General features: G+C 44.0%; 1 protein-coding gene across 5 annotated transcripts in view; it reads right to left on the minus strand.

The window, feature by feature from the left end:
• The window catches only part of CAMK2G (calcium/calmodulin dependent protein kinase II gamma), a 121,592-nt gene that overhangs the window by 37,513 nt on the left and 56,395 nt on the right, over nucleotides 1–27,684 (minus strand). For all 5 annotated transcript variants that reach the window (XM_086467200.1, XM_086467198.1, XM_086467199.1 and 2 more), the window contains exons 4-12: nucleotides 15,193–15,247; nucleotides 14,513–14,578; nucleotides 11,589–11,661; nucleotides 8,382–8,484; nucleotides 7,416–7,499; nucleotides 6,449–6,543; nucleotides 3,795–3,917; nucleotides 1,441–1,524; nucleotides 725–767 (exon numbers count right to left, since the gene is read on the minus strand). In XM_086467200.1, coding sequence (XP_086323326.1) covers nucleotides 725–767; nucleotides 1,441–1,524; nucleotides 3,795–3,917; nucleotides 6,449–6,543; nucleotides 7,416–7,499; nucleotides 8,382–8,484; nucleotides 11,589–11,661; nucleotides 14,513–14,578; nucleotides 15,193–15,247 — 726 coding nt within the window. The remainder of the gene's footprint in view (nucleotides 1–724; nucleotides 768–1,440; nucleotides 1,525–3,794; nucleotides 3,918–6,448; nucleotides 6,544–7,415; nucleotides 7,500–8,381; nucleotides 8,485–11,588; nucleotides 11,662–14,512; nucleotides 14,579–15,192; nucleotides 15,248–27,684) is intronic.

The following is a 27,684-nucleotide window of genomic DNA, read 5'->3' on the forward strand; positions in this document are numbered from 1 at the left end:
AAATGCAAAGGCAGCAAAGAAAGCAAACAATCCCATAAACCGAAAGCATTTGCAAATAGAGGCTTTCCACCCAAATGGAAATAAACAGAGACAAGACTACATCACCTAGATGTGCTGAGCCAAGACAATCATCTTCCAAAAAGCACTGATTTGCATGTTGAGATTTGCATTTTCAGTAAGTGCACTACGTAATGCAGTTGGATGGGAGCCAGTTATTAAGCTTAAAAGGATGAAAACCCCTTCTGAGACTCTAATAGCTAGATCCTTCAGACCCTTCTATGATGAGTCAAAGTAATACAATACCCAAATAGCTCCTGTCCCTGTTCTCATCAATATTATTACTTACCCTGTGTCCCTACCTCAGGTCTAAAGGAATCACTGCTACCTTATAAGAGTTCTTGAGTCTTGGTTTCAGACAGGAAAGCTAACAAATGCCAGCTAGAATTTCTCAAAACTAATCTGATAACAAAATATAAGAAGATTGTGGCAGCTGACTTTGTCTCTCTTTCGTACCAGACTACAGCACCACATGTTCCTCCCCAAACAAATCACTTCCTATTTCATACTGTCACCAGCCAAGGCAAAGTGATCACCATTGATTCACCATGATGAATCATGAGCGTGTTTCCTCCCCTCCTACTCAACCTCAAAATAGTTAAAATATCCTCTGGCTCGCTCACACAACACAAAACCAAGGAAGGGATGGGAACAGTAGAGAACTTACCCGAAAAATTCCGAGACACAAGCATTGTTGTGAGGATTGCACCCTGTGAGGAAAAGAAAGCAGAGACAACAGACAGTGTCACTCACTTCAGAAAGTGGCTGGGCTGACTCACGGAGAATACAATGTGTCAGGTGGCAAAACAGAGGTATCCCAATGCTACCCTGGGAAGTCCTACTGTATCCAGGATTCCCACATGTGGCTGTTGGACCTGACATGGGACCACTTGGAGTCCTGGCTTTCTAAAGCAGCAGCTAGAGGCCATGCAGGATAGCCTAGGAAATCTAAAATAGCACTAAGAGTTATGTTTAGACACACAGTTGCTTCCTAACTCTCAAACAGCAGATGCTCCTCCATGCACAGGCTAGAGGCTTTGCCTAACTACAGGCAACTGATACACCATCACTGGCAGGCAGAGAGTCATCAGAACTAATAGCCCCAGGATTTAAGAACCAGTTGCTCTCTTTCAGCTCTGTTGCAGAAAGTAGAAGAGGTGATTATGTAGCAGAAAGAGGCATGGGAAACATGCCTCTCTCTTTGGAGAAAGAAACTACCCAGCTCCCCAGTACACTACTTTAGTACCCTGTACTGGAGGACCACATAAGGTACTTCACTAACATTAGTGAGCTAATCATAAAAGAAACATTGTTGCTAGGAAGGTATTAACCTCAAATTCAGAGGATTAAAAACAAACTTAAGGCAAACTAACATATACTTACCTTTAGCTTCCTTCTAGCATTGAACTTTCTCAAGCATTCCACAGTCTCCTGCCTGTGCATCATCGAAGCGACAGTGGATCGTTGCTGAAAAAGAAGAACAGCAAAAGATCAAGAACATACTGTAACCAAATCAGCATCAGCAGTTTGCTCCACTTGGACATAACCGTGACATGCAAGTTGACATGGCCCAGTCTCTCACCACTGTGTGGCTGCGAAACACTGCAACTGGTTCATAACTTAAGAACTTTCCAATACAGCAAGACATGTTAGGTCAAGCTTGGCTATTGCAGGACTGTGCCCAAGAAACTCTGACTGAGGTACAGGTGAGAATCAATGCTGCCTGTCTCTCAGGCACACAAATAGATCAAGACAAGAAGACAACAAATTCAAATGAACAAGCATACCCATGGGGGACTGAGTTAGAGGTGCTACAGAAAAGATCTAGGTTGCATTAGTTACAGCTCTAAGGGGAAATTCCACACCATACGTGAATACTAGTGAGCAGTAGCTTTCCTGGGCATGGCGACTCCCTGAATCTTAAGTGCCTGAATAGCAGAGGCCTCAGCATCTTTGTATCTGTTTTGCAGAAACAGATTTTCAGCATGAAAGAGGAAAGATCATAGGGCTCTATTGTACCAGTGCAAAAACTGGAGCATAACCTCTAGCCAGTGATGCACAGACCTGTCACCCACAGTAGACTGGGATCCCATCAACTGCAAAAAGAGAACTTCCCAGAAGTGTTGCCAGTCATTGAGAGTACATGAGGAAACAAGAGACTGATGCCAAACTAGCTGTTGCTCTTGCATAAAGCCAGACGCCTGAATTCCCTTTACAAGGACAGTGGGTGAATTACTAGGCAGATCAGTGTGCACAAACCCTCCGTAACCTTTCTCCTGCTTACAAAAAATTCTGCAATACCAAAACCAACTAAAACATGATCATATTCAGCTAGTTTCACTGTAAGTCTCTGCTTTGATCCTGTCATCAAAGCTAATCACCTGCTGCAGTACACAGCAGTGTGGGGGGAGAACGTAGTTAAACTGCCCTCTAACAACTTTGGCAGCCACTGTTCATCCAGCCTCCTTAGGAGCGACAGTGACGTCCAGTTGTTCAATGTGGGCCTACAAGAGTCAGGACACATACTTCGGAAGTTCAGTGATAGTAAGAAACTCAGTGTCTCAGATAAGCTTCTAAGATTTCCTACCACATTTACTTCAGAGAAGCAATATGTCTCCGGAAAGAGAATGTATGTTGCACACACAGAGACTGCAGAGCAAATGAAACAACAGACTCAGCAGGAGGCAGTTTAGGTGAGAGGCTGAAATGGTGTGAAGTGATATTGAACTCCCCATAATTCAGAGAAGAAAAGACTCTCTTGAACTGTTCTACATTGTGTTGCCACAGGGAGCGAGCTATCATCATACATACAGCTTTGGTTACAGGCATTGTGACAGAAGTTAAATATACAGGAACTGCTACTGATTACAAGCATGCAAGGAGGGAAAAAAAAAAAAAAAAGAAAAAGAGATGCAAAGTCTCAGCTAATGTGAAGTTTTGACTTCCAAGGAACTTGCATCACTTCACAGCAGACACTATGCTCCTGTTACACAGACATTCACCAAAGTAAGTTTAAGTTGCTCATTTGTTGTTTTGTGGTAGAAGGAAAAAAAACCCCACAGTTTCTCAAGAACAAATGAGCAAAGGAACACACCACACATCCTAGAAAGCAGAAGTATGCTATGGTATTACAAGAGCATCTGGTTAGACTTAGGCGGGACTATTTCATCTTGTGGAGATACAAGTGCACCATTGCTGCCCTCCCCTATGCCCACTCCCAGACGCATTCTGGGATTTCCTTGCCAACTTTGCAAAACATGAAAAATACTTCCGTGTGGGGTCTGGTAAGGCAAAAACTACATACGTAGAACAGAAAAAGATTTTTTTTTGCTGATTTCAAGTTTATAGCCAGTTAAGCTTCAGCAGAAATGTTCCAACACTGCAAAGATGCAATGCAATAAACTGAAGTAGAGATGAAGAACAAAATAATCCTAAAATATTTGCCAAAGTCCCATCTAACACTTTAGGATGATACAGATTGGAAGAGGAGATGTGGGGAAAACCAGAAGTTATGTATATTCACAAAACTTCTACAAGAATAAAGGATGGGGTTTTTTTCACTACAGTGGCAATAAAAGCACCACAGCATGACCAAGTTGACTTGTTGAAAGTCAGCCTCCAAAAAAATCACAATTTGAAATATTTAAAATATTCTGGGTTCCTCTGCAGCTAAGTCTTCTTGACATGTCAGTTCAGGGTAAACCACAAATCAATCTGTAATAAAGGAAAATACTTACGCAGACCCATGGATGTTTGAGAGCCTGGTCAGCTGTGATGCGCTTTGCTGGGTTTATCGTCAGCATCTGGTTGATCAAATTCTTTGCTTCAGGAGTCACAGTGTCCCACTCAGGTGATGGGAACTGAAATACGAAGAAGGAACAGACGATGAACTGAGCACAAGAGATTCTCCCTCCTACAGAGCTGAATTCCAGATTTTCCCTTCTGATACCAGGGCTAACACATTTGCAAAAAACCGGCAATTTTTGTGGAAACACACGCTGAACAAAAATCGTACAGAATCCAGCAAATGAATGGTACCAGACAGCAGGACACACCTGTACCATTCATCAGACATAGGCAGGAAGATTAACAGTTTAAAAACCTTTTAGGAATCACTCAGACCTTTGAATTTCTTTCATACTCAACAGCCAAAAAAGTAAAGTCACAGGTCTTTTTAACTGAGTTCTGACATGAGAAACACAAGCACTATCTTTTTTACCCCAACTTGCTCTTTCTCCAGCATGCTAAAAAGCGTATGCAAAATCACAAACACTTATACAGCAAAACTTCATGAAAGCAAAATCTGCTAACAGAGAACATCCCATCAGGTATACTTTCCTCATAAAGCACAATATCCTGGAACAGTACCAGTCACTTAGGTGTAACAACCTACCAGCAAGTGGTTAGCAAGCATCTACCATACCAGAAATCATTACTTGGGGAGCAAGTGAGATGTAATGGTGGATGGGAGTACAGAAGCATGGAAACAAAGAAAAGAATCTCAAGTATTTCAGCTGATCATCCGTGAGGGGTAACTGCTCTCTCCTATAATTCCAGTAATGACAAAGATGATGTATTTATGCCATCCTCCAGATGTCTGCATGTTGAATAGATGACAGCATGCTGAGATCAAATGTAGTACCTTTCACTCCTATGAATCTAGTGTGCAAATACAGGCGAACTTCAGAACACAAAGATAAATGTGCTGTTGGGATAAAGTCCCCTGCCTTTAAGAGGGGAAAAGATTGATCTATGCTATCCCCTTACAGTAGTACATTATTTAGAAAAAGTTTATCCCATCTGTTTTCTCCTGAACTTTGTGCTTTGCTCAGCTGGGTCATAAATATACACCCACCATATTTGATTTGCATATAATCTTATTTCTGAATTCTCAGGCATCAGCGAGGCATTATACAATTTGTTCTGCAAGCATTGCAAGAGACTACTCAAAAATTATGATACTGAGCTTTCAAGTCAGGACACTTTACCTGCACCCAAACTCTGAAGTATTCACGGTAACGCCTTGCAAAACCCCTACCCAACAGCATAAAGTCCAATTCACAGCTGCCACTTCCTCTATAGAGAGAAAAACAGACCAGTCCAGTGCACATAGGCCCCTTGGTGCTGGGGTACGGACACCATGGGCAGGTATGCCAGTAAAATTTGATCTGTTTTCTATGAGGCAAAACAGGGGAGGAATTTACTGGAACTTGTCCATTATAGGCAAGAATTCAAAAACAACAGGTAGATAGGAAGCATCAGGCACTTCATGCCTCATGACTTACAGAAAGAGTTAGACATTCAACCCCTGAAGTGCCCCTGAAAATCCCCATCCATGTAATTAGCGCAAAACCACTTCAAATAAGAACAAGCAACACAGAAACAAGAGGGACAGGAAGGCAAGAGAAGAACACAAGTCCATTTAAGGCTATCAAGAACAAGGACATCACTTCCCTTTCACTCAGGAAGGCGCTGAGCTAGGACACGGAGTTAAGCAGATCTTTGCTCTCACTAGTATAGCTGCTCCCATGGTCTCAGGCACAGAAGCTGGGAGGTAACTGGTGTCCAGTAGAACCCTCACTTTATTTTTTTTTTAAAAATACAAACCACAGGACAGCCTACAAAATTAACTCCCCAACTTCCTCTCAATATTCATGCCCACAAGCTTTGAGCTAGGATTTCCAGGAGTTCCTTCTTCCCTCCCTAGCCTCTGCTTACATTTGACACCACCTTTGCTCCCCAGTACTAACTTCCTCGCTATTCCTCTCCTTCAGGCTCTTTTTACACCTCAGTTTTGCCATGCTCTAAGTTCCATGAACTGCTTGTCTTTTTATCAGAGCCTCCAACCCACCACACTAATCCCCATCACAAAGCCACCCCTCCAAAGGCCCCTGCCATCTACTCTTCTCACTGGGCTCCGCGCTTTCCATGGCTGGAAGAAATTCCACTATGGCATGGAGGAGACCAGAGGCCATAATTTAAGCTATTATTCTACAGAATACTCGCCTATACTTTTAATTAGGCCTTGATAAAGACAGGCTCCTTCATTCTACCTTCACTCTGCTCCCCTGAAAGAGTTAGCATTGGCTACGTCTGCAGTACTTTGTGGTAAATGCACTAGAAGACACCATTTCCACCATCTGCATTTCCAGCTCTGCATTTCCCTAACGACCAGCAACATCTTCATGCCCACTGCGATGTTTTCCACATATCCTTTCAGTAGCCCCAAACAGGACTGTATCCCAGGCAATGAAGACAATGAGATGTATGAAAACGCCAAGCATCACTTTGCACAGTAGCTTGGGGCCTGCTGCTGGAACCAAGTAAGATAGTGCCATGTTTGGGATGGCTTCTACACCCATGCAGGTACTCAGCAAGAAAGTGCCCTTACGTCATAGGCTCCGGCTTTGATCTGCTGATAGAGTTTGTGCTGATCTTCATCCCAAAAGGGAGGGTACCCCACTAGTAATATGTACAGAATCACTCCTGGGAGGGAGAGACACAGATACACTATGGTTAGGCTAATACGCCAATTACTCCTTCAGCCCCTCTTCCTTCCCTCTTGACAGTCCCCAAGGCAACGATTGCACTATATCTTCATTTGCCATCCTATTTAGCCTTCCGAGGCAGAAAAAGACAGTACAAACCTCTCCTCTGCTGAACCTCACTCTGGCACTTCATGTTCAGCTCTTAATGCCAGCTGCCATGAGCTAGAACAAGGCGCATGATGTCCTTCTACCCTCCTCCGGCTGTCGTGGCTGGTGAGCCACAAGTCCCAGCTGCTCTCAGGATAAAATGAAGCCACATCCCCTGGGGTTGCTGGGCAGCAAGGGACTTTTTAGGAAGGACTACATTTTTAGATGTTTACTGTGCATGGTCTTGGGACAAAAATGACACTGACAAAGCTAAGACTCCTGGCCTGCACAGAACCATTTAGTCCCTGTCAGGCAACACTGATACAACATATCTTTAAACTTATTGGTCCCAGATACATTTACACTTCATTTTTTCCTTTTAAAAAAATCAGGTCCCTTCAGTATTTCATCTTCTACATAGTGTAATAGGAAATTGCTACAGTTATCTAAACAACTGACTCTGCAAAGCATAGACAGGTCCTATCTCTTGAGTCTCAAATATCTGATAGATGGCCTGAGGAAAGGATTAGGAGCCAGAATCAAATGAGTTCAAGCTCCAATATTAACTCCATCTACACAAGGTGCTTACCCTCAAGTGTGCCTTCACCTCTCCACCTAAAAACGAAGGAGCACTGCGCACCCTCCCAGCAATAGGTTATAAGGAATTGCTCTTCTACATGAAACAGTATTGTTCAAGTGTAAAATGTTTTGACAGAATCTTACCACATGCCCATATATCCACTGGTTTTCCATAAGGATCTTTTCTTAAGACTTCGGGGGAGAGGTAGCCTGGAGTGCCAGCAAACCCTGCCAGGAAACAGATGACATGAAGTACTTACAGTATCCAAGCAGAAGAGATCTTGCCATATCACAAAATCCACTAGTGGTAACTGAAATTCCAAAACCCATTTCCCACCCCTCATTTCATATTTGCTAGAGCTACCTCTCAGGTACACCAACAGAAAAACAGGAAGGGAAAAAAAAAAGAAAATCAGATGGGATTGAGTGTCTATGTATCGCAGGAATAACAGAAAAGAAAGAGGGACCACGCCAACAATCTGGGCATAAAGTCATATGCCAGATATGCCAGGACTTATATCATTGTTACACATAATGGCTTGGAGTTTGAAAACACAAGACACAGATGGGACACATCTGATTGCCAAATGGTGTGGGCAGACCAGGAGAAGCAGCCATCTCTCCAGAATCTCTGCAGCACTGCCATCTCAGAGCTGATGTTTAGCCTGAGAGAGTCTCATTTCTAATGATGTTTTAGCTAAACAAAGATGAGGTCAGATCCAAATGTGCCTGGCAAAGGCCAGGTCAAATGCATTTCTGTAAAACAACCAATCAAAATTCCAGATGTCTACACTCCCGAGCAGTAGGAAAGTTCAGATCAGGGTCTAAACTTAGCAGCTGCATTCATCTCTGACACTAGCACCTACTAGAGAAGAAAAATAGAGAAATATATAGCCATTTTTTCTGTCTTTATTTATCATATTTTTTCCTCTATTGCATCTAGACTTATGCCCAAGGACCCAGAGGCTGAGATGCTTGGAATGGAAGCAGCAGTGCCAAAATACACACGAGCATGCTGGAAGAGCTGAGAGAAAGTACTGGGGGAGGATGCAACTAAACCAGCCACCTGGAAAGGGGGGAGCAAAAGCAGGAAAGCTCAAACACTCTTACCAAACCAGGCCTGCTGCTCTCCCTGGACTTCTATAGCCAGTCCGAAGTCAGCCAGTTTGACAGCAGCACCCTTACATTTACTTGCCAGTAGTAAATTCTCAGGCTGGGGAGAAGAAAGAAAAAAGAGGGTAAGAATGAAAGACTGACATCCTCATTGAAGACATCATTAAATTAAACCTGCTGACTGAATTTAGCAGGCATGTATTAAAGCTGTTCAGCAGGTGAAGGCAGAGGAACAGCAACAAATGGCCCTGACCTAGAGTGGCAGAAAACCCTCAAGTCTAACACAAACCCTCTGTGGGAGCCAGAGCCTCTCCCAACCCAGCCCATAAGTTACATGCTGACACCAGAGGGCACTGGCAGTACAGTTCCTGCAGCAGAGAACCCAAAATTTGTTTCTGTCATCCCCGCAGAGAGTAATTGGGGGGGGGGGGAGGGGAAGATGCAGTAGATGCAATCTGCAGTGATGTTTCTCCCCATGAACATTACACAGTCCCCAAGGCACTGGAAAAGTAAATGTGATGCTAATAAATGCTGCCAAATACAGTGTCGTTACGTGGGAAGGCATCATCTGGATAGGCAGTAGCTTTCATCCCTTACAGAGAAAGTCTCGGCTTCAAATTGGCATAAGCAGCACAGCAGTCAGTATTCTTGTAAGCTATTTTTTCATGCTACATATTCACAGCAGCGTAAAATATGCTGTCTTGCTACTGCTGCTGTCACCTATACAACAAGCAGACATGTCACTTGCTCCATGTGCTAGGAAAGGAAGACAGACTTTTGCCCCTCACATTTCCGCCTCACATAAATCTCACTTGAATCATAATTCTGTTGTGTTCCAGCAGAAGACTTCACCAGAAGGTTTAACACAACTCCAAAAACTGGACTAAGAGTCAGCAGCTTCTTCTGAAGTACCAGAGCAGCTAGTTACTTGGGACCCTTCAAAACCCCAAAGCCTTTAAGGTGGTGGCCACTACAGCTCTTCAGGAAACCCAACTTGTAGACAAGCAGGACAAATGCGATTTCTCATCTTACCCACTTCTGATCTTTTGTGCAATTCATATCAACTTGAATTTTTAACTGAGCAAGATGGAAGCCTGGAAATCCAGGAACAGGAGCTTGACTCAGTTTCACAAACTTGATCAAGGTCTTTTTTTGCAGCCTGCTCACCAGTTTCATCCCATGGCAACCCTCTATCCCCGTTCTGCCTGACAGGAATAAGAGTCTTTGTTCATTCATCTGCCTTAAAGTACTGGGCATGTGCCTTGCTTCTCCTTTGAATGAAGGCAGAACAGCCTTGCCCATCACAGTCCTTGCAATAAGTAGCATGGAAGGGAGGGGAAGTGGGTCTCAATACATTCGGATGCCACTGGCTTTTCAATATATGGCAAGTGGAAAAAATCGTGTTAATCAGGCTACACCGATGAAAATTCACCAGTGTAAACAAGTCCCTAAAGCAGAAGACCAAAGTCTTCTGAAATCCCTCCCAACTTCAGATCATACCTGGGCTTGGCTTGACTAAGAAACAGTGAAATTTAGGCCAGGCTTGTGCTAGCTAAGCACTATTTGCTTCTAAAATACAGCTACAAACACCTGAAGGCTAATAGTTGTTATCCAAGTGTATGTTTGCCAACATATGTGCTGTCTCAGGTTTCACATACTTTTTGGTAAGGATGGGAATGCATTCCCTAATTTCTTATGGTCCCTATGGGCAATTCAACATTTGAAGTTCTTTAAGAGCATGTCAGCCAAAAGACAGGCTTATGAGAGGAAGGCGCAAAAGACAAAACTTCACTTGAAGTAAGCTTTTCAGCTATTACACATAGATCCCGAAGGCCCAGCTTTTGGCAAAGAGTTAAATATTAAATAAAGAGCACAGGATCTTTTATTCCTAAAAGGAATGGCTGCTCCTCAGGCCTGGATAGTTTCAGTGAATCAGAGCAAGCAACAGAAGAAGCACACTAACTATAGTGGGGAGTATCTAGCAGCTAAGTTCCAAACAAGTTCACCACTTCCACACAAACAAATCTTGGGAAGCAAACCAGATTATATCTGAACATAGGATGCAAAGGAAAACTTAAATCATCCTGTACTGGAAAACTCTACTGATTTTCACAGAGGCCCTAATTTTGGGCAGTAGTGCCTTTTGGAAGCCAGTTTCACCAGAGCAGGTGCCAGCTCTAACCCAGAGCAGCCATTCTGCAGTAGATCACTTGCATCTTTTCACAGCGCTCTGAATCAGAAGGCCAAAAGCATTGCACGGGAGTTTGCCAGAAACACTAAGGGTTAACAGCTGTCCACTAGATCAAAACACCAGGGGAACAGGGGAACACTGCCACCAAGCTTGCAAGGTACTTTTACCTTGCTCCCTGCAAAATGTTGTTATACTTTTCCCCTTATGCATTGTGTAACAAACCAAAACCAGTAGCAGGTGTCATCCTGCATTAATTTAACCAGACCACTGGTGGCCACCACCATTCCCATTTTAGACAGAGGCCTGCAGGGCAGGCAGACTTTCCCGCACAAACCTCTTCATTCTGGAGCCTGCTCGGGTCCCAATACAGCTGGCACCGAGTGGGAAGGGAGCTTAAGTAACTACACTGTGGGGGCTCTGGGTCTATAAATGTGTTATAACGTGGCAAATGGTTGATTCACTCAATGTTTAACTGGCCAGCAGTTTTGGGTTTAGATTAAAAGCACTTCTACTGATGAGAGAAGAAAGAAATGACATGAAAAATTCTTGTTGCGCATCTCTACCCTAGCCCAATGGCACGTGTTTGGCAACAGCGCAGAATAAAAATATACACGCTCTGTGCAGACAAACTCATCCTGGCAGATTGAACAGAGATTGCCCCAGGTCTATAGAGATCTCTTCAAAGGCAGACTAGAAAGTGTCCTTCATTAGAATGAATCCTACCCAAGTTTCTCTTGAAAGTCTACTGCACTGCAAGGTTCACAATTACTCCATCCTGGAGCTGCCTCAGAGAGGCTGAGAGCTGGTAAGGTTCATGAAGACTGAAAACCTCCTCAGGAGTTCAGTATACCCTTTAGAAAACTCTGAAGGAGCAAATTTGTGCTTCAGGAACCCCTGAGCCCTGTTCAAGTGAAAAAAACCCTGACAGCTGGCAACACAGTATTCCTGTCTTGCCTCTTCCAATGATCACCTGGCTGCTCTCTTCAGCCTCTGTGGCACAGAGGAAATATTACCTTCAAGTCCCTGTGGACGATATCATGCTGGTGAATGTGATTCACACTCTCCAGTATCTGATGAATACAGTGGCTGGAAGATAAAGGGAGAGACACAGAGAGTTATGCACATGCACACATACACTTGGCACCTCACCTCATTCCAGAACTATTTCCTAACTTCGACATTTGTACCAGGGAGAGTTCAAGACCCCAAGCTGAATCCCTTCATCATGCCCACTGGATGCCACAGCTCCAGTACTATCACAGTTGTGTACTATCACAGCTGGACACCCTCAGACCCCTCAGCAACAGGATGCTAAACATCCTATCCATAGCAGGACCACAAAGCCTCTCTCCTACCTCCCATCATCTCCCTCCTTTCCTGCCCATCACACTAAGCATCTCACTTGTTCCTTCAGCCAACAGTGCCCACCCCACACAGGAGAACTGAGACACCTGAGTATCTGCAAACAGCAGCCAAGATTGGGCAAGTAAGACCAAATTGCTCCAGGAAACATCCAGCTGGGCTAGTCCCAAGCAAAGAATAAACTTTTAAAGAGCAGCAGCCTCTCTCAGCAAATTCAGGATGACGATTCCTGGGTGCCTGCCAGCTTGCAAAGCTTTCAGAGCAGCATTTCAAGCACTTTACATACACAATGTGTGCACACACTCGCTTGCTGGGTGCCTTTTAAGTACAGATCCCACTTAAGGGGTTAGTGATCTGAAAAGCAGACTCACTCCCTGTTAAGTGCAGTGTGTTGCACTCCCCCAGCTCACAGAAAACCACATCTCTTCCACTCCCAATGCTGTAACCACAAGGGCAAAAGCAAGATGTTACTTACACCTGTCACATAAGGACAGAGCAACACACCCATGGGTGAAATGTCTTGTTGAAAACATCTCTTCCACTAAACATTTACTCAGCGCCTAAAGGTGAATGTGGAATGGAGTAGGGATTTTGACAACTATAGCTGGGCAGTAAAGCACCCAGATGTGGGCAACTCAGATGGGTCTGTGTCCTCACTGCAGGATCAGTCACTCCCCTCACTGAATTCCACAAATCTCAGGGGAACCCATTTGAAATGAGTGAAATATTTGAGGGAAGGGAAATTGGCTATGGGAAAAGATGGGAAGAGGGTGAGGGGAGGAAGAGGAGAAGGGGTGCAGCACTGTGTATTTGCTACCCCCACCACTCCGGAGCTGGCGGTACAATCCTTGGGGTTGGAGTCCATGAATATCTCCCCGCTCCCAAAACAAAAATGTATAATTAGAACAGAGCTGAGTCTGAGCGAGAGAGATTTTCTGGCCAAAAATGGCAAAAGTGTGAGGTGTCCCAGGCGAGCCAAGCGCGGCGGATTGGCACAGACCTCGCTCCCTCGCTCTCCCAGCCTGCTCTGGAATTCAGCTCGGCATCGGGAGAGAAAGGGAGGAGTTTCACTCTGTTATCTTGTGGGCACTGTGAGACCTGGCCGGCTGACAGTCAGAGGGCTGAGCACCCTGAGGAAGGCTCACAGAGCAACAGACAGTTGTCCTTTTCCCCTAACCCTGACATGATTTTCCTGAGCAGTGTTGGTCACTGTCAGCTTTTGACCATTGCAGGGAACAGGCACTGGCAAGAGGGACAGGGAGAAGGATGATGACTGATAACCTCAAAACTTCCCAACTTCAAGGCAGAACAGCTTGAGTGACTGTGTATCTGTCTGAGATGCTATGCCTACAACATCTGTACAGCCCACTGAAAACATCTACAGGGCTCTCAGACCTCAGGAACTCTGTCAGAGATGATAAGCCCACTGGCCTTCCCCATCAGCAGATGGCTCATGGAATAGCACAATGCTTCATTTGAAAGAATCATGTAACGGTCAGAAGAGGAAGGCTGTAAGTGTATCACAGGGAAAGCAAACAACTGCCCACAGGCTCCTCAACAGTACCTACACACAACACACCAGGTTGTATTCTTTCCTTCCTTGCACTCAGTATGATCTTCCTCACCGTACTGCCTACAACCTCACTCTGCAGCAGCACCCACTACTCCCTTCCCACACCTCTCCTCTCACAGCTCCTCTAATTCCTGCTCCAGCAAGGGTTAGGATGGGATAAGAACATGGGTGCAGAGTAAGCAGGGGTGAAATGTCACCATTGGGCCACCCCCAGGCCCTGCTAAAGCAGAACATGAGCTGCCTAATCCCAGCTTTGATTCCAAATGCTGCATGTCCAGCAGATGGACAGGTCAGAGAACACCCTCAGCTACTGCTGCACAAAATATCCACCTTGCATAAACAGCAAAGGGACAAGCACAGGAAGCTCATGCATGGGAGAGAGGGGACACACTCAGAAAAAGAAGGGCATAACTCTAAATCTTTTTAATATTAAAATATAAAGGTGGCTCTCATATATTGTGCCTTTTCTCACTGCACCAACCAGCTCACAGTTAGTGAGGGTTTCCACAGAAACAAAGCCTTTTACCCCCTCTCCCCCTTGCCCTGTAAACCATTACCTAGACACAGGCAAATTTAATGGGTCTGCCCTACAGCAACGGCATATCACCAGAACCCCCACCAGGAGAAGGCAGAGGCCAAGTAGACAGTGCTGTCACAGCCACAGGACAGCTCTCCCCTATGTTTGCTTACTAAGGAGACACTGTCATCACCCACCAGAAAGGTCAGGCAGACAAAGCTGCTAGCAATGGATCTCCCAGCAAAGAGCACAGCATCTGCAAGTGGCAAAACCAGCAGCATCTGCAAGCAGCAAGGGCCAGAGCTGCGGTGAGTCAGGCTGACCAGTGACAACCATTTATGCTAATAGCAGAAAGAGGAATTGTTTTTTCTAGACAGGGAGCAAGAGTGTCAGAACAAAGCCGTGCACAGAACAGCAGTCAGGAAAATCATTCTACTTGCCAACACACGTGGCACATACACAGAAGGGTCTGGAAACAGTCTTACCTGGCATCTGCTTCACTGTAGTATTCTCTGGCAACGATATCCTCAAAGAGCTCCCCACCAGTAACCCTGGAGTGCAAAAGGACAAGGGAGGTTACAGTGCCCATGCATGTCTAGCTCAAGGCTGCACATGACATTCTTGGCTATCCATCTGGGTCTTTTCCTGCAGCCTATGTGGGGACCCGCAGCACAGGGGAGCCAGGGCAGACCTCCACCACCAACCTGCGGCACAGTGGAGCAAGGGCAGAGCTCCACCACCACAGCACCAGCACTGGTACATCCATATGACTGACCCCTTGGACTGCCATTTCACTGGCAGCATATAGGCCACTGTTGACACACTGAGCACGAATTGCCCACGCACCTCTACAGAGCTAAGCTTGGGCAAAACACCCCTCCTGTGACCCCCTTCAGACTGCCTCAGAGACAAAAGTCAAACAGCCTCTCTATACAGGATAGCCATCCTTTGCCATCCCATGCTTACACCTGCTGCCAGGAGCCTTCCCGGTCCATCCTCTACCACACAGTCAATGGATTTTTGTGATATAGGCAAGAGGTATCTACAGGTCTCAAAAGAGAAAGGGAGAACTATATTAACGCAGGTGCTTTTTATTTCACTCTTAGTCAACCATTCACATGCCTGTATCACTAGTGAAGCATCAAAGCCACAGACAGACACTTACAGATCAAAGACGAGGTAATGGAAACCTTCTTCTGAAATACTGTCATGGAGCCGCACTGCAAAAACATAATCAAGAAACGGAGATTTACAGAGCATGTAGCAAATATGACACTTCACAAATCAAACCCATACACACAGCCAAGTTCTCCCTCAACCCAGTCAGTCTATTAATTCCCCATGCCCTTCACTTTGTATGCTCACTTAGTGACCTATTTCCTTCCGTTATCTCAAAGGAACAGACGGGTGTCCTTCACATACATCCACCCCTCCCCAGTGTCAAAACAAACTCTAACTATCTTTGACCTCCTGTTCTTTCTCCTTCTCTACCACTTCAGTACCCTCCTTTCACATCTGCCTACTCTTTCCTCCATGCTCACATTCTGCCATCTCGCCCCACCCATTCTCAGTTCCCAAAACAAACCCTTTTCAGAATCTCTAAACAAGCCTCCAACCCAAAAATTTACTTTCAACCCCACTTGCATGTCAGTGACACTGATCTCCCTTCTGCCTTTCAACTGTAAAGCTCCATGAAGTTCCCTCTTTTTACTTACATTTCCTCACTTCGTTCTGACTTACAACCCAAATCCTTACCCAAAATTCAGTCAGTTTCTTGTCTCATTTTTTCTGACCTGTTTGTTACCACAGTCGTATCTGATCACACTCCTCTTCTCAAAACTTCATCCTCCTTTAGCTTTCTTACTTATCCCCCTGTAGTTCTGCTCCTATTGCCTAAATTAACCTTTACCTTCTTCATTGCCTTGTCCCCTTTAACCTGCAGGACTGGGGTTGCCCCCATGATGGGCCACTATCCCCTGGTATTCTTGGGTCTCTAGGGCTCTGTCCTCCTTACCCATGTTACACGTGGGCAGTAACTATTGTATCTATGCACCCAGCACAGTGCCATTTCCTCCTGTCTGAATCAAAATCTCAACTTCTTTGATGTTTCTTGGATACCTAGGCACTAACTCTAACCCAAGAGGAGAGCCCTTCATTTATATTGCTACCTACTCCCTACTTTTTCCTTTTCTCTCCTGCTGAAAAACGTCACCATTTTCCCTGCCAATCAGACTCACAAGCTAGCAATCCTATTTGACTCAATTCCTTCACACCCTGACTAGGACGAGTTGTCTTCTTCACGTGACCGTCTACAGTCTCTCCCTATTGCTTCACTCAACTAAAGCAACTAACTGAGACTAGACTGGGTCTCAGTCACTATAACACCTTGTAATCGAGTACTGACCAAAGTAACATTACTGTTCTCATCCCTACAAGAAAAATCTCGTTATTCTGCTCTGTCACTTTAATGGTACCTTTGCCTCTCTTCCTTGTCTTCCATTCCCTTCTACATAAAATACAGGTGATCTTGACTTTTCCCAACATCATGATTTTCTCTCTGCCAGTATCAAGAAGTCAGCTTGCACCTCTTATTTGTGCATGACGTCAGCTACCATCACCGTCTTGGGTATGTTTCAAACTAGCACTTGGCACATGCTCCTACCTCATATGGAACAGCTTTTGCAAATATTCTCAATGCTCTCCTCTAATCCTCCTTGCAACTCTCCTTTGCTAAGGCACCCTTCCACACGCACAAAAACACACACAAACTCAAAACTGAGAGTAGCACAGATGTGCATAGACCACTGCCAGTACCTTTCTTAAAAGGATTTAATTCTTTTCCTTACTCTTTCTGCCTGTACTTTCCTATATTTTTCCTGCCTTTATCTACAAGTTCTCTGGGCTGGTGTCTTGACTAATTTCCTTTCCTTAGCATTTCTACTGCATCTAACCGCAGGGTTTTGGGAGGAGCACTCCTCCCAGCATAATGCTGCAAGCAAGCAAGTACAGTTAGACTACTAGTACAACAGGTGTTTCAGGTGCAACATGCTGTTCCTATAGCATAAAAACAGACAGATCACCTTTAAGAACTATGTTCCTCAAATTATTCGCTGCAAAAAAAGAAAATTCTTCCAAGTAAGCAGTTTTAGTTGGCTTTGTAATAATTTCATTGCATTACAACTTTAAGCCTACCAGAAAACTTGCCTCCTGAGCACTCAGCAGAAGCCAGTAGAGGTGGCATTACAAAAAGACAAACAAGAAGAAGGGTATTTCCTAGGAAAAAAGATTTCCATTCAAGACTGGAAACAGACATTTGGATTCCCAGTGCAAGGCAGTTTTCACTCCAGTGCACAAGACTATCTGAGGTGAAGGCAGGGGACAGGCACATGAACAAGAGCTGAGGCCCAGGACACAGGCAAAGTCTGCGAGGAGACCTTACGAAGAGGGAACAGATGGAGAAACTTCAAGGAAAGCTGAATGTGCTAATAAGGTCATGTCTGGTGACGCTCGGTGTGCACAAGAAAGCATTCTCCTCTCTCTGGCATATGAAAGGTCATTGAAGCACTGCAAGAAACACCAAGCAGAGAGGAGAGTAGCATGAATGAAATCCTGACAGAGGAGGAGCACAGCCACCAGCAGACTGAGAACAGCAAAAACGTCTGCAGGTAGATGTGCGAAACAGTGAATGATAAACTTTGATGCAAAGATGTGGGCAGCAAATTACATCAGAAAATAAAACATAAATGAGCTGATTAGTGCCATTTCTTTGTCCTGAGGAAAGCAATTTTGTCAGATACATTATGAAAAGGGAAGGAAGTAGCAATTCAGCTGGCAGAGACTGGCAGAGACAGCAGAAAGTGCCCTCAAGGACAGTAAAACACTATTTGCGTCCTTAGGTGAGGAACCATGACAGGAGGACAGAGACAGTTCATAAATACTGATGCTGTACATCACCCTAGGGCTGCACAGCAAAAGAAGGCCTTGGAAGCAGGACATAGGTCATTAACTTAACAAGGGAGTTGCTTCCTCCAATGGCCCAGAGCAATGCTGGAACAAAATCTGCCAGGGATTTAATCTGCTGAGGTAACAACGCTCAGGGAGTAATGGTAGAACAGCAAAACCAAGAAAATCTGTAGTAAAGATGACAGCAGCACCCTGCACTGGAATAATTAGCAACAGCTCCAAACATTAGGCTTAAGGTGTGGAGGGGAGCAGCAATGAGTGGAATCAAAAAGGATTAAGAAAAGTCTGAATATAACAAAACTCTTGCGACTTTCAATTCCAGCCCACACCTACTTCATACCAGTGCTGACGTGAAGAAACAAAAGCAATACTCAGCAGCAGAACAGCAAGAGCACCCAGTGCCCCTTTGCCCTCATGCTTACCTACCCTCCTGCAGAGCCACAAGAGCCTTCCTGACCAGCAATGATACTGCCATTGGCAGCTGTGACACCATGATTCATTTTGCTGACACACAAGTTAAAATGCTCTGCTTTCTAACATAGCACTAACTACCAGGGACTGTCAGCTTAAAAACATGATCTGTCTCTTCAAAAACCATTCAGCCAGCCCATGAAATAGCACGTATTCAGAACTCCACTGCCTTAACTCATGTCAAGGATAAAAGCATTAAAAAAGTTTCTTGGCCTGCCCTCCACTTCGGTTCACAAATATGATCCACATTGTGGTAACATTCATCATAAAGATAAACAAACATCAGATACCATCTGACACCTCCACTTTCCAGACAGTGTAAAGCCCTCTTTGCTTTAAAGATGTCCTATGTGAGTGCCCTCCACCTGAAGGCAGGATACAGGTTCCTGAATGGCCAGTTCTAAGAGTGGGTAACAGGAGCCCAAGTACTGGGTTGCCCTCTCTTTCAGATATTTTCCCATGAAAAGGAGATCCCATTTGTTTGATAGGCTGCTGGTCCTGACACACAATCTAACATCTCCATTACTACCACAAGTTCAGCTTCAACAAAGCAGTTGAGCAGAGCCCACGTAGGCTGTTCATACCTGTGTAACCTGTTGACACAAGATGGTGAAAAATATAATCACATGTAGATGCTGGAGGTTAAAGGGTTCCCCAAAACTGAGTACCCGTTATAAGAACAATTGAAAATTAAAGTTAAAAGTATTTGCCCAGTTAACCTTTCTATTCAAAAATATTACAGAACATTTTTTTCTTTTTTTGCTTTCATCAGAGAAGCAGTGACGTCTATGTCTAGTGCAGCAGGGCTAGACAAACGTGCATCACGAAGAGTCTCAAGTCACAGCAACAGGGAAGTTGCACAACAGCAACACAAGGTCTTCCAAAAGAAGATCAAACTACAAGAGTCCAGTACTTGCCAAGGAAACTGATCTCACTCTAATCACCAGAAGATGAGCTAGATTATTTCTAATAACCGATTCTGTTGCCCAGAAACAGCAATTCACATTTCCTTCCTAGCCAAACACACCTAACACAGGGACCCTTACAGATGTAGGAAATCAGTCCCTGCCAACACCATGCACAGCCAGGGTCACCTAATGACTCTTCCCATGTCAAAGGTCTCTGATGGATGAAAAAGCACTTACTACAATGGTTAGCAAGAACAGATGAGGAGAGGGGAGTAAGAAAGAAAACAGAAGCAAGTCAGACAACAAGGCACTAAATCAGTTACAGGATACGGTGAAAGACTTTACACAAGGTTTTAGTCAGAGCACTGAAAAAAGCCCCATCCACACAAAGAACAGAGGGCTCGTAGAGTTCACAAGCACATTTAATTTTGTAAGACTGTCAGGTCTCACAGATAACTTCAGAAATAATAAATTAAAAAATCACAGCAATAGTAAGCAATGCCAGAACAAATGTTATCCAAAGGAGCAGAATTAGTCACAGACTGTTAGACAGAAACATCTTCTGCAACAATACCAGGTGGTCGGTCAGCAGAAAGTGTGCATCACCACTTGGATGATATCTCCAAGAAGCAGTGGTTTCAGTACAGCATCATGATGAAACAATGTTTTCAGCAAGACACACAAAAAGACTAACTTTCTTCATATACAGTCCTGAATCTGGTACTCCACCAAGGATAATGAGAGACTGCTACCTAAAACTGTTCCCCCAGTTTTAAATGCACACCTGTAACTCTGCATGGTTAAAGAGCTACAACACACTACACGCAAGGCACAACCTAGCTAACCGGTTTAAGCATCCTTTTCTTCCCTCAGTCTCCTCTCCAGCCTCATCCTATGTAAATTGGTCTTACCTGTACAGGAAGCATCTCCCACAAAGCTAGCCTTTTGGAAAAATAACTAACAGGAAAACAGTAAGACCAAACCACTCCCTTTCCCCGAAAGCTCAGATCTTCAACACTGCCTGATGCAAGTTATGCAAATTATTTTCTGTCTTGGGGGGGTGTCAGGTCCAAGGCCCTAATGCAATCCAGAGCATTAGCAAAGAGCGTGGCGCCACAGTGAATGGCTCAAGGGGATGTGCTGTGGTTACTGAATCTAACAACAGCTGGGACCAGGAGTTCAAGCACTTTCTAAGAACATCTGCTGTGAATATTACTCTTCTCTGCCTGATGTCTTCAGAGTCTTGCTGGAAATCTTGCCTCAAGAACAAAACTTAAAGCTGATACTTGAAAGTCTCTTGAAATCCTCATGCATGTACAGTTTTTATTTTAGAAAGAAATAATATTAATAAGCTATGATATTAACCACAGAAAATTAAACATTTTAGCGGGAAACAGCAATACAGTAACAATCGTGCCACGTGTTTTGTATTCACTGCCTGAATGAAGTGACCCTGTACAGGTAGCCTCAGCTCTCTGATGCCTGAGCATGATATGAAACAACCGAGCATAAGAAAATCTCCCTCATAACAAACTGTACCAGCCTAATAACCAATGCAAATTGCTGCTGAGTCACACAAACAAGACACTGTGAATGCAAAAGTTGAAGTGAATCATGAAGAAATCAGACGACAGCTTTCAATTTTTATAAAAGTTCACCTGAACTACAGGAACGTAAAAAGACATTGAAAAGCAACAGGCATCTCATTTTTAAAAGGTCACGTGTAAACGGCCAATTGATATTGGGTTCACAAACAAATCATGTCTAGCCTAGATTTGACCCACATCTTCCCTTCACTCTGCCCAGTATGCTGAATGTTATGATCTTTTTACTCTTATGTCAAGCATAACAGGCAAGGAGCACTTATGCCTGCCACATAAGCTCCAGGATGAACGTTCCCCTGTTTCCCATGTCCACAGCAAACAGTGGAGCCGTGCCACCCAGGGGCTCAGCCCATGCTTAGGGCAGGCAGGCTCTTGTAGCACAGGGTGGTTTCTGTCAACCTGCTGTAAGTAAATCTCTGCAAGCAAAGTAGTTATTGAAGTTACAGCAAAAAGCAAATACACAAGAACTTCATGGGGCAATTCCCAGTACCTTCACTTTGCAATTACTCATCTCTGTTCAAAAAAAGGTAACATAAGCTGATGCTTGCTCCTTCCTTAGGGACAGTGTTCAACATACAGGGTAGGTTCAGCTAAATCTAGGTTCACTGCTGTTTGTAAGTGTAAAGCATTTGAATATTATGAGAACATAAAGGACACTATTAGCCAACTACCTCTGCACCAACACACATCATGTGCTATGATTATATAATATTTGGGGCTCTCAAATTAAGTTGCATGTGTTGCAGTACCTGCAGCAGAGTCAATACAAAGCAACAGAGATTTCTGTCTGTCCCTTGGGTCATGGTAACTGCAACTCAGGAAATCTTTCACACAGCCTTAGTAGTGCAAACTCAAAAGTGTTCTGTGATCTTCTGGACTGAACAATGCTATTTAAAGGTCAGCTACTCATTAGAAACAGCCACGGCTTCACTTCTTAGCAATTTTCAACCAGACACCAACATTTGCCTAGATCATGGAGAAAGGGAGGCGATCAGAGATAACACAAGGGGCATATTTTAAGAGACAGTGCATGCCAGAAGCAGCAGAATAAAACTGGAGGCTAAAACCTGCCTAATGCCCTCTTCCAGAGATATTCTCCAATGTGCCAGAAGATGTTGAAACTATAGATACAAATACATATGGCCCGACAGACTGCAAACTGAGCACTATCGTCCATGGCAGCACAAATGACAAGTGAACCAACGCAGATGGCTACCACCCACTCGCCGCTTCCCCAGCTGCTCACCAGCCCGGGCAGCCAAGATGGGAATTGTCCCACCTCCTCCAAGCCTGGCTGTGCACCAGGATGTTTCCTGCACGGTTTGCATCATTCAGGATGCCTGTCCCATGAGGAGCCACCACCAACCTGTGACTGCCTGTGAGCTGGGTGCTCAGCTCCCACCCCAGCTGTTTCTCTAATTACATTAAACACACAGAATTCAGCTGCAGCTGCTCAGGCTGCTTCCAAAAGGACTCTCCTTTTAATTAAAAATTTGCTATTAAAAAGCATTAAATTGTGTAATGCAAATAATCCTCTAGAAATCATCTGTTCCAGCAGCTAATGACCAGCTTTGTTACAGCAGTAACTAACAGCAGTAGGACAGTTAGCTAACAGGACATAGCATGCTGCTGTTAACCAGTCCCTTAGGAACATGGACACTTTGCCTCCTCCTCCTTCCAAATCTGACACAGAGAGGTTACAGTATGCTGGATATATAGCAGCTTGCTGTAAACTCCCCAAGCCCACAGCATTTCACACCAATTGCAGTTTTAAAGCTTTAGAAAACGGAAGAGAAAAAGGGCTTGTTAACACTCTGCTCCAGTTCAGGGAGAACCAAGCTGCTGCAGGCTCTGCAAAGAAAGACAAGGAACAGTCCTAAGGGAGCATGAAAAGGCACACATGCTCATATAGGTGGGGTATTTCCCCCCCCCCCCCCCCCCATTGTTCTCACTGTAACCTTTTTAACATTCTGATCCTAAAAACTGAGGTTAAAGCAGTGCCCTTTCTGCCATACACTATGCCAAGGGGAAATTCCTTTATGCACAGAGATTCACAGCCTAGAAAGTTGTCCTAGGGAGAACTATATCTTTCCTGTTAAGAAACTGGTCCTTCTGCAGAGGTAAAAAGCAAAAGTAAGAAAAAAAAGAAAAGACAAAGAATTTTTCAAAAGCATTTCAGTGCCAAATAAATGTTATTTTTCCTTTGATTTTGCAATGTCTGTATTGAAAGGCTGAAGTTCAGCACATGATACGTAACATGTAGTATGCCCTACTTAAACATTACATGAGCCAAAAGAGGGCATTAGCAGGAATACTTCCTACTCTCCCGATAACAGTGCAATCATGACCATCCCGAATTGTTATGAATAATTTCCGATTATTCACATACCAGATAAGCAAAGTACTTTTGATAACCACTAGTATTATACGAAAGCTTTTTCTAAAAAACCCCAAAATAATAATAAGCCAACTTTATTGGTATCTCAAAGAAAATACACAGACAACATCCACTTTATTAGAATTAATAAAATAAAGATGGAGGCTATGACAAATTTAGGACTCTCCGCAACTTTGCTACACACATTTGTGCCAGGGATGAATCAGCCTTCAGTGTTGTGAAGCAGTGCTCCTGCCCGTGCAGGCAGGTGTTGTGCCTGACATCCCCCCAACCTTGCTGTATTAACCTGATTTTCACAACTCCTTTCTTGCATTGCCCAGGACGGTCATGAAACATTGCCACAGAGGCAAGCTCTGTTCAAAAGGCAGGTTGTCACTTGCACAATTTCACGAGAGTGCAGCCATCCCTCTGTTCTGTTCAATGCTCAGGCAGGGGCAACCCCAAAGGAGGCTCCTTCCATTTCCTCAATGCTATTCTAACTAGAGGGGGGAGGGGGAAGTAGGGAATCCTCCTCCTCTGACTTTTGCAGTACCTTTGAGTTTGAGTGCACTGAGTCTGGCCATCATCCAACTATTTTTTTTTTGTTTTAAGGGATTGCTTGCATACAGATAAATCTCCAGCTAAAGAGATGAATACTGGAATCCAAATACCTCTCTAGTACAGACCACGAAGACATACAGAATAAATGTTTCCCCTCACAAGGAAGCAAATGCAATTGCTACTCCATTCCTACACTGAGGGGAATTATAGAGAAACATTTTCCTTAAAACTATAGGAAAAGCTACAGGAAGAGAAGGCAGAAAAAGGAAAAAAAAAAACAAGAAAAGGTAAATAAACAGTAGGTGGTGAAAGAAGTAACTGGGAGAATCAGAATGAGGAATAAAAAGCTGGACTGCCTGGGGTTTTGGGGAGCCTTCTCCGAGCCAGATGTGCATGGGCACTCACCTAAATCCCTAGGATTGCAGGGACTGGAAATAATAAATGGTAACTTGCAGCTCAAAGGCTCAAACCTTCCATCAGGAATGCACCCTAGCTGATATTCTGTTTGGGGGTTTTTTGGTTGGTTTTGTGGGGGGTTTTTTGCAGGGGGGAGGAGAGCCAGTTAAAGGCATACGGCCAAGAACACCATTGTTAGGAAGTGCAGCAACTTGCTGTCCTCTCAGCCAGCCCCATGACACTTCCAAGGAAAAGCTGCTCAGTAACTGAGAAAGCTGTAAAGCACAACTCTTGCTACAAGGTCTCTTCTCCCCCCATCCCCTCCCTTCCTCACACTATCCCCTCCCCACACCAACTTAACCCAAGCAAAGGAGCAGTCCCAGCAAGAGAAATCACAGGGCAGCAGCTTTACACAGCGGGCCAGGCACAAGAGCATCCCACTTGCAAACCGCTGAGTTTCCACAGGGCAGTAAGCATGGCCAAACCACTGGAGAATCCCCAGCATTTTAACTATTCTTTGCACATAACATCCTTTCTGACCCAATTGCAAAGTCAGTCTGGATGTCTGCAGCCAAATGGAAACAAGGAAATCTGCTGTTTACAGCAAAACACAGCCTACGTTTTTTTCTTGTCACTAAGGAAGCAATTCAAATCTCTTGTTAAGGAAAAGGTGGTAAGAAAACATTCCAAGTAGCAGCAGGGAGGAAAAAGTGAGGGCCTCCTTATCAAAAGTAGTATCTCAAAATGAGGAATGAGTGAACCTTAAGTTGTGGCTGGTACCACTGAGACAACAAATCCAGTATTAGGTCAGCAGATGTGATCAATGCACCCCGTTTCCCATTGAGGTTAGTTATGAGTGTTGCGGGATTCTCCAGCTGGGCTGCACACAGAAGCACAGCATCCTTCTTAGTGCTCGTAATAATTTGCACCTTGATTGTAACCATCACTTAAGGGCACACGAACTGGAGGCCTTTTTTTATACACATCCATCAAAATCACTCCCACGAGACAGAGGTACTAGGAGGACAGATCACTTGTCAAAGGAAATAAAACTGAACTGGGTCAAAAGAAATTCTTCTAATTCACAGGAGATTTCTATACCATTTCCTCCCCATTTTAAATAAAGACATGTCCAAAATTGTGGTTTAGGCTGAGAGAAGCCAACAGATAGAAGTTAAAATAAAAAGAACTCAGGTGCAAGTATATTTTGGAGAAAAAGTCAGAAGTAGAAAAAACCCAAAAAAGCAGTAATTCTGATAGATGCTGAGGGCAGCATTTCACTACTGCTATAAATTCCCTCAAAGAAATTAACTCTGAAGCTGTTCAGCAAAGGATATGAAGGCAGAAATCAGAAACAGAATTTGGCTCTGGCTCTTGGCTACTACCAGCCTCTCTTGAAATAGGTCTAGAATAATAAAACGCACAGAGTGCATGCAGTTCTTCACAGCTAAGGCTGCCATGAGCTGGGACACAATAACCAACCAGAAGAGCTCAGTTTGAACTATGAACAAAAGATATTAAAGAATTGCATTTGTACAGTTGGGTTAAAAAAAAATCTAAGAAAGAGTACTAATCATCTGGTGACAGATCCAAAGAGGAGGCACATATTTAGACTGGCGTAACAAAGAAAATTCAGAAGAAGGAGAAGGGCAACACCTAACCACATGGTGGACAAAAATCTATGCACAGAGCAGACTTCATTGTGCACTGAACAAGCCACAATCCTGCTTTTGTAGGAGAACATAGGAATGCTAGAGAAGAGTTTTCAAAACTATGAATGAGACTTTTTATCAAATTTTGCATCATTGTTGCTTTGGGACTCCTAGGACAGGAAAGGTCATGCTCAGCACTGTGCTGAACTTCACATCTCCACTGAACAAGTCTGCAGGAACATACTGGGGTTCCCAGCTCTGTCACTGCTCTAGTATTTGACAGGTAGCAGGAAGAATGAGAAAAAAACCCCACATTTTCCACCAGAGAACCCCTACGTAGTGAATGAATTACAGGACCTAAAAATCAAATACACAGACTGACTGAAATTAAGATTACAACTAAGCAGAAGACCAAAAGAGCTGTTCCAGTAAGCAAAGTCAATATTCAATACATTGTAAGTTTAGCTCTGCAACAAACAGAAGGCAATGGTGAAGTTTATTTTATCTTAGCCATTTCACAAGCTCCAGTTGCACAATCAGGAAAGTGTCTGCAAATGAAGGGTCAGGGCCATAAGTGTGCTTATAGAAACTTGCTTCTTTCCTGCAAAGCAGGGACCAAGGAAGAAATGAGCCATATCATTCTCTTTTATGTGTTCCCAAATACATCCATGTCAAATGCCCACAAGATTTATACATAAGTGAATCACTGGAACAGTAATTTGTTCAAGAAGTGGAATTCCCCATAGAGCTGTGACTCTTGCCAGCTTCCACAGGCCTTTTATCTGCTTACAGATATTGGGGTTTTAATAATGTTGCCTTCTGCCTCTCTTTAACATTGCCATAGCCTCAGAAATGGGTGCATCTTTTTTGCCTTTAAAACAGAGCGGAGTGAACAGATTACTGCTTGATTGCTGTCCAATTCTGCTGTATTTGCCGAGCATGGCTGGCAAATGGTTTCTCTGGACCAGAATGCAAAATACTCTAGAAAGCTGTCAGGAGAAAAAAAAAATAGAAGTTCAAAGTTAGAGAAAGAAGTCCTTTCTCTACAGAACTAAAGTCTGAGGTGACCAGCTATAATGGCACATTCAAATGGATGGTTCACAGTGAAAACATGGTACATACCATGAGTTGGAAATCAGAAAATTACCTCAAGTAAACTTTCTTCTGTCCAGATGAAAAACCTTACTGCAACCCTAAGCTCTTAGAAGGATTACTCCACTGTGATTACCTTGGCCATAATGTGCATCCAAAGGCAAGCAAAATACCCAATTACAGAGCAATAGCCTATAATTAGGGCCGAGATTTGATGAAGGCATGTTAGGATAACTCAGAAAGTGGTCATTTCACAAAGAGCAACAGCAATTGGAAATACCACCATTATTTTGTACCTAAAGTAACCTTTATTTTACCAGAGTAGTAGTGCTATGGTTAGTGTGTTGCAGTCCAGACTCAACATAGCAGAATCAACTGTCTCGCAGCAAATTAATAAGAACAACAAATTCAACAATAGGTTTGCTTCCTATCCTGTGTACAAGCAGGAGAGAAAAGCAGCACACCTCCCAGAGTCCTAACTTTCAATCCTCTGCCCCAGACTCACCGGAGGCTCAGGTCACTGTAGAAGAGCAGGACGTGCTGCAATGCAGTTCGCAACAAAAACAGTAATCACAAAACTTAATGGGTAAATTAAAGCAAGCGCAAAATCTGCAGAATTCTTCAGGATCGGTG

Source organism: Leptosomus discolor, chromosome 6, assembly GCF_034619465.1.
Source record: "Leptosomus discolor isolate bLepDis1 chromosome 6, bLepDis1.hap2, whole genome shotgun sequence".
Classification (NCBI taxonomy): Eukaryota; Metazoa; Chordata; class Aves; order Leptosomiformes; family Leptosomidae; genus Leptosomus; species Leptosomus discolor.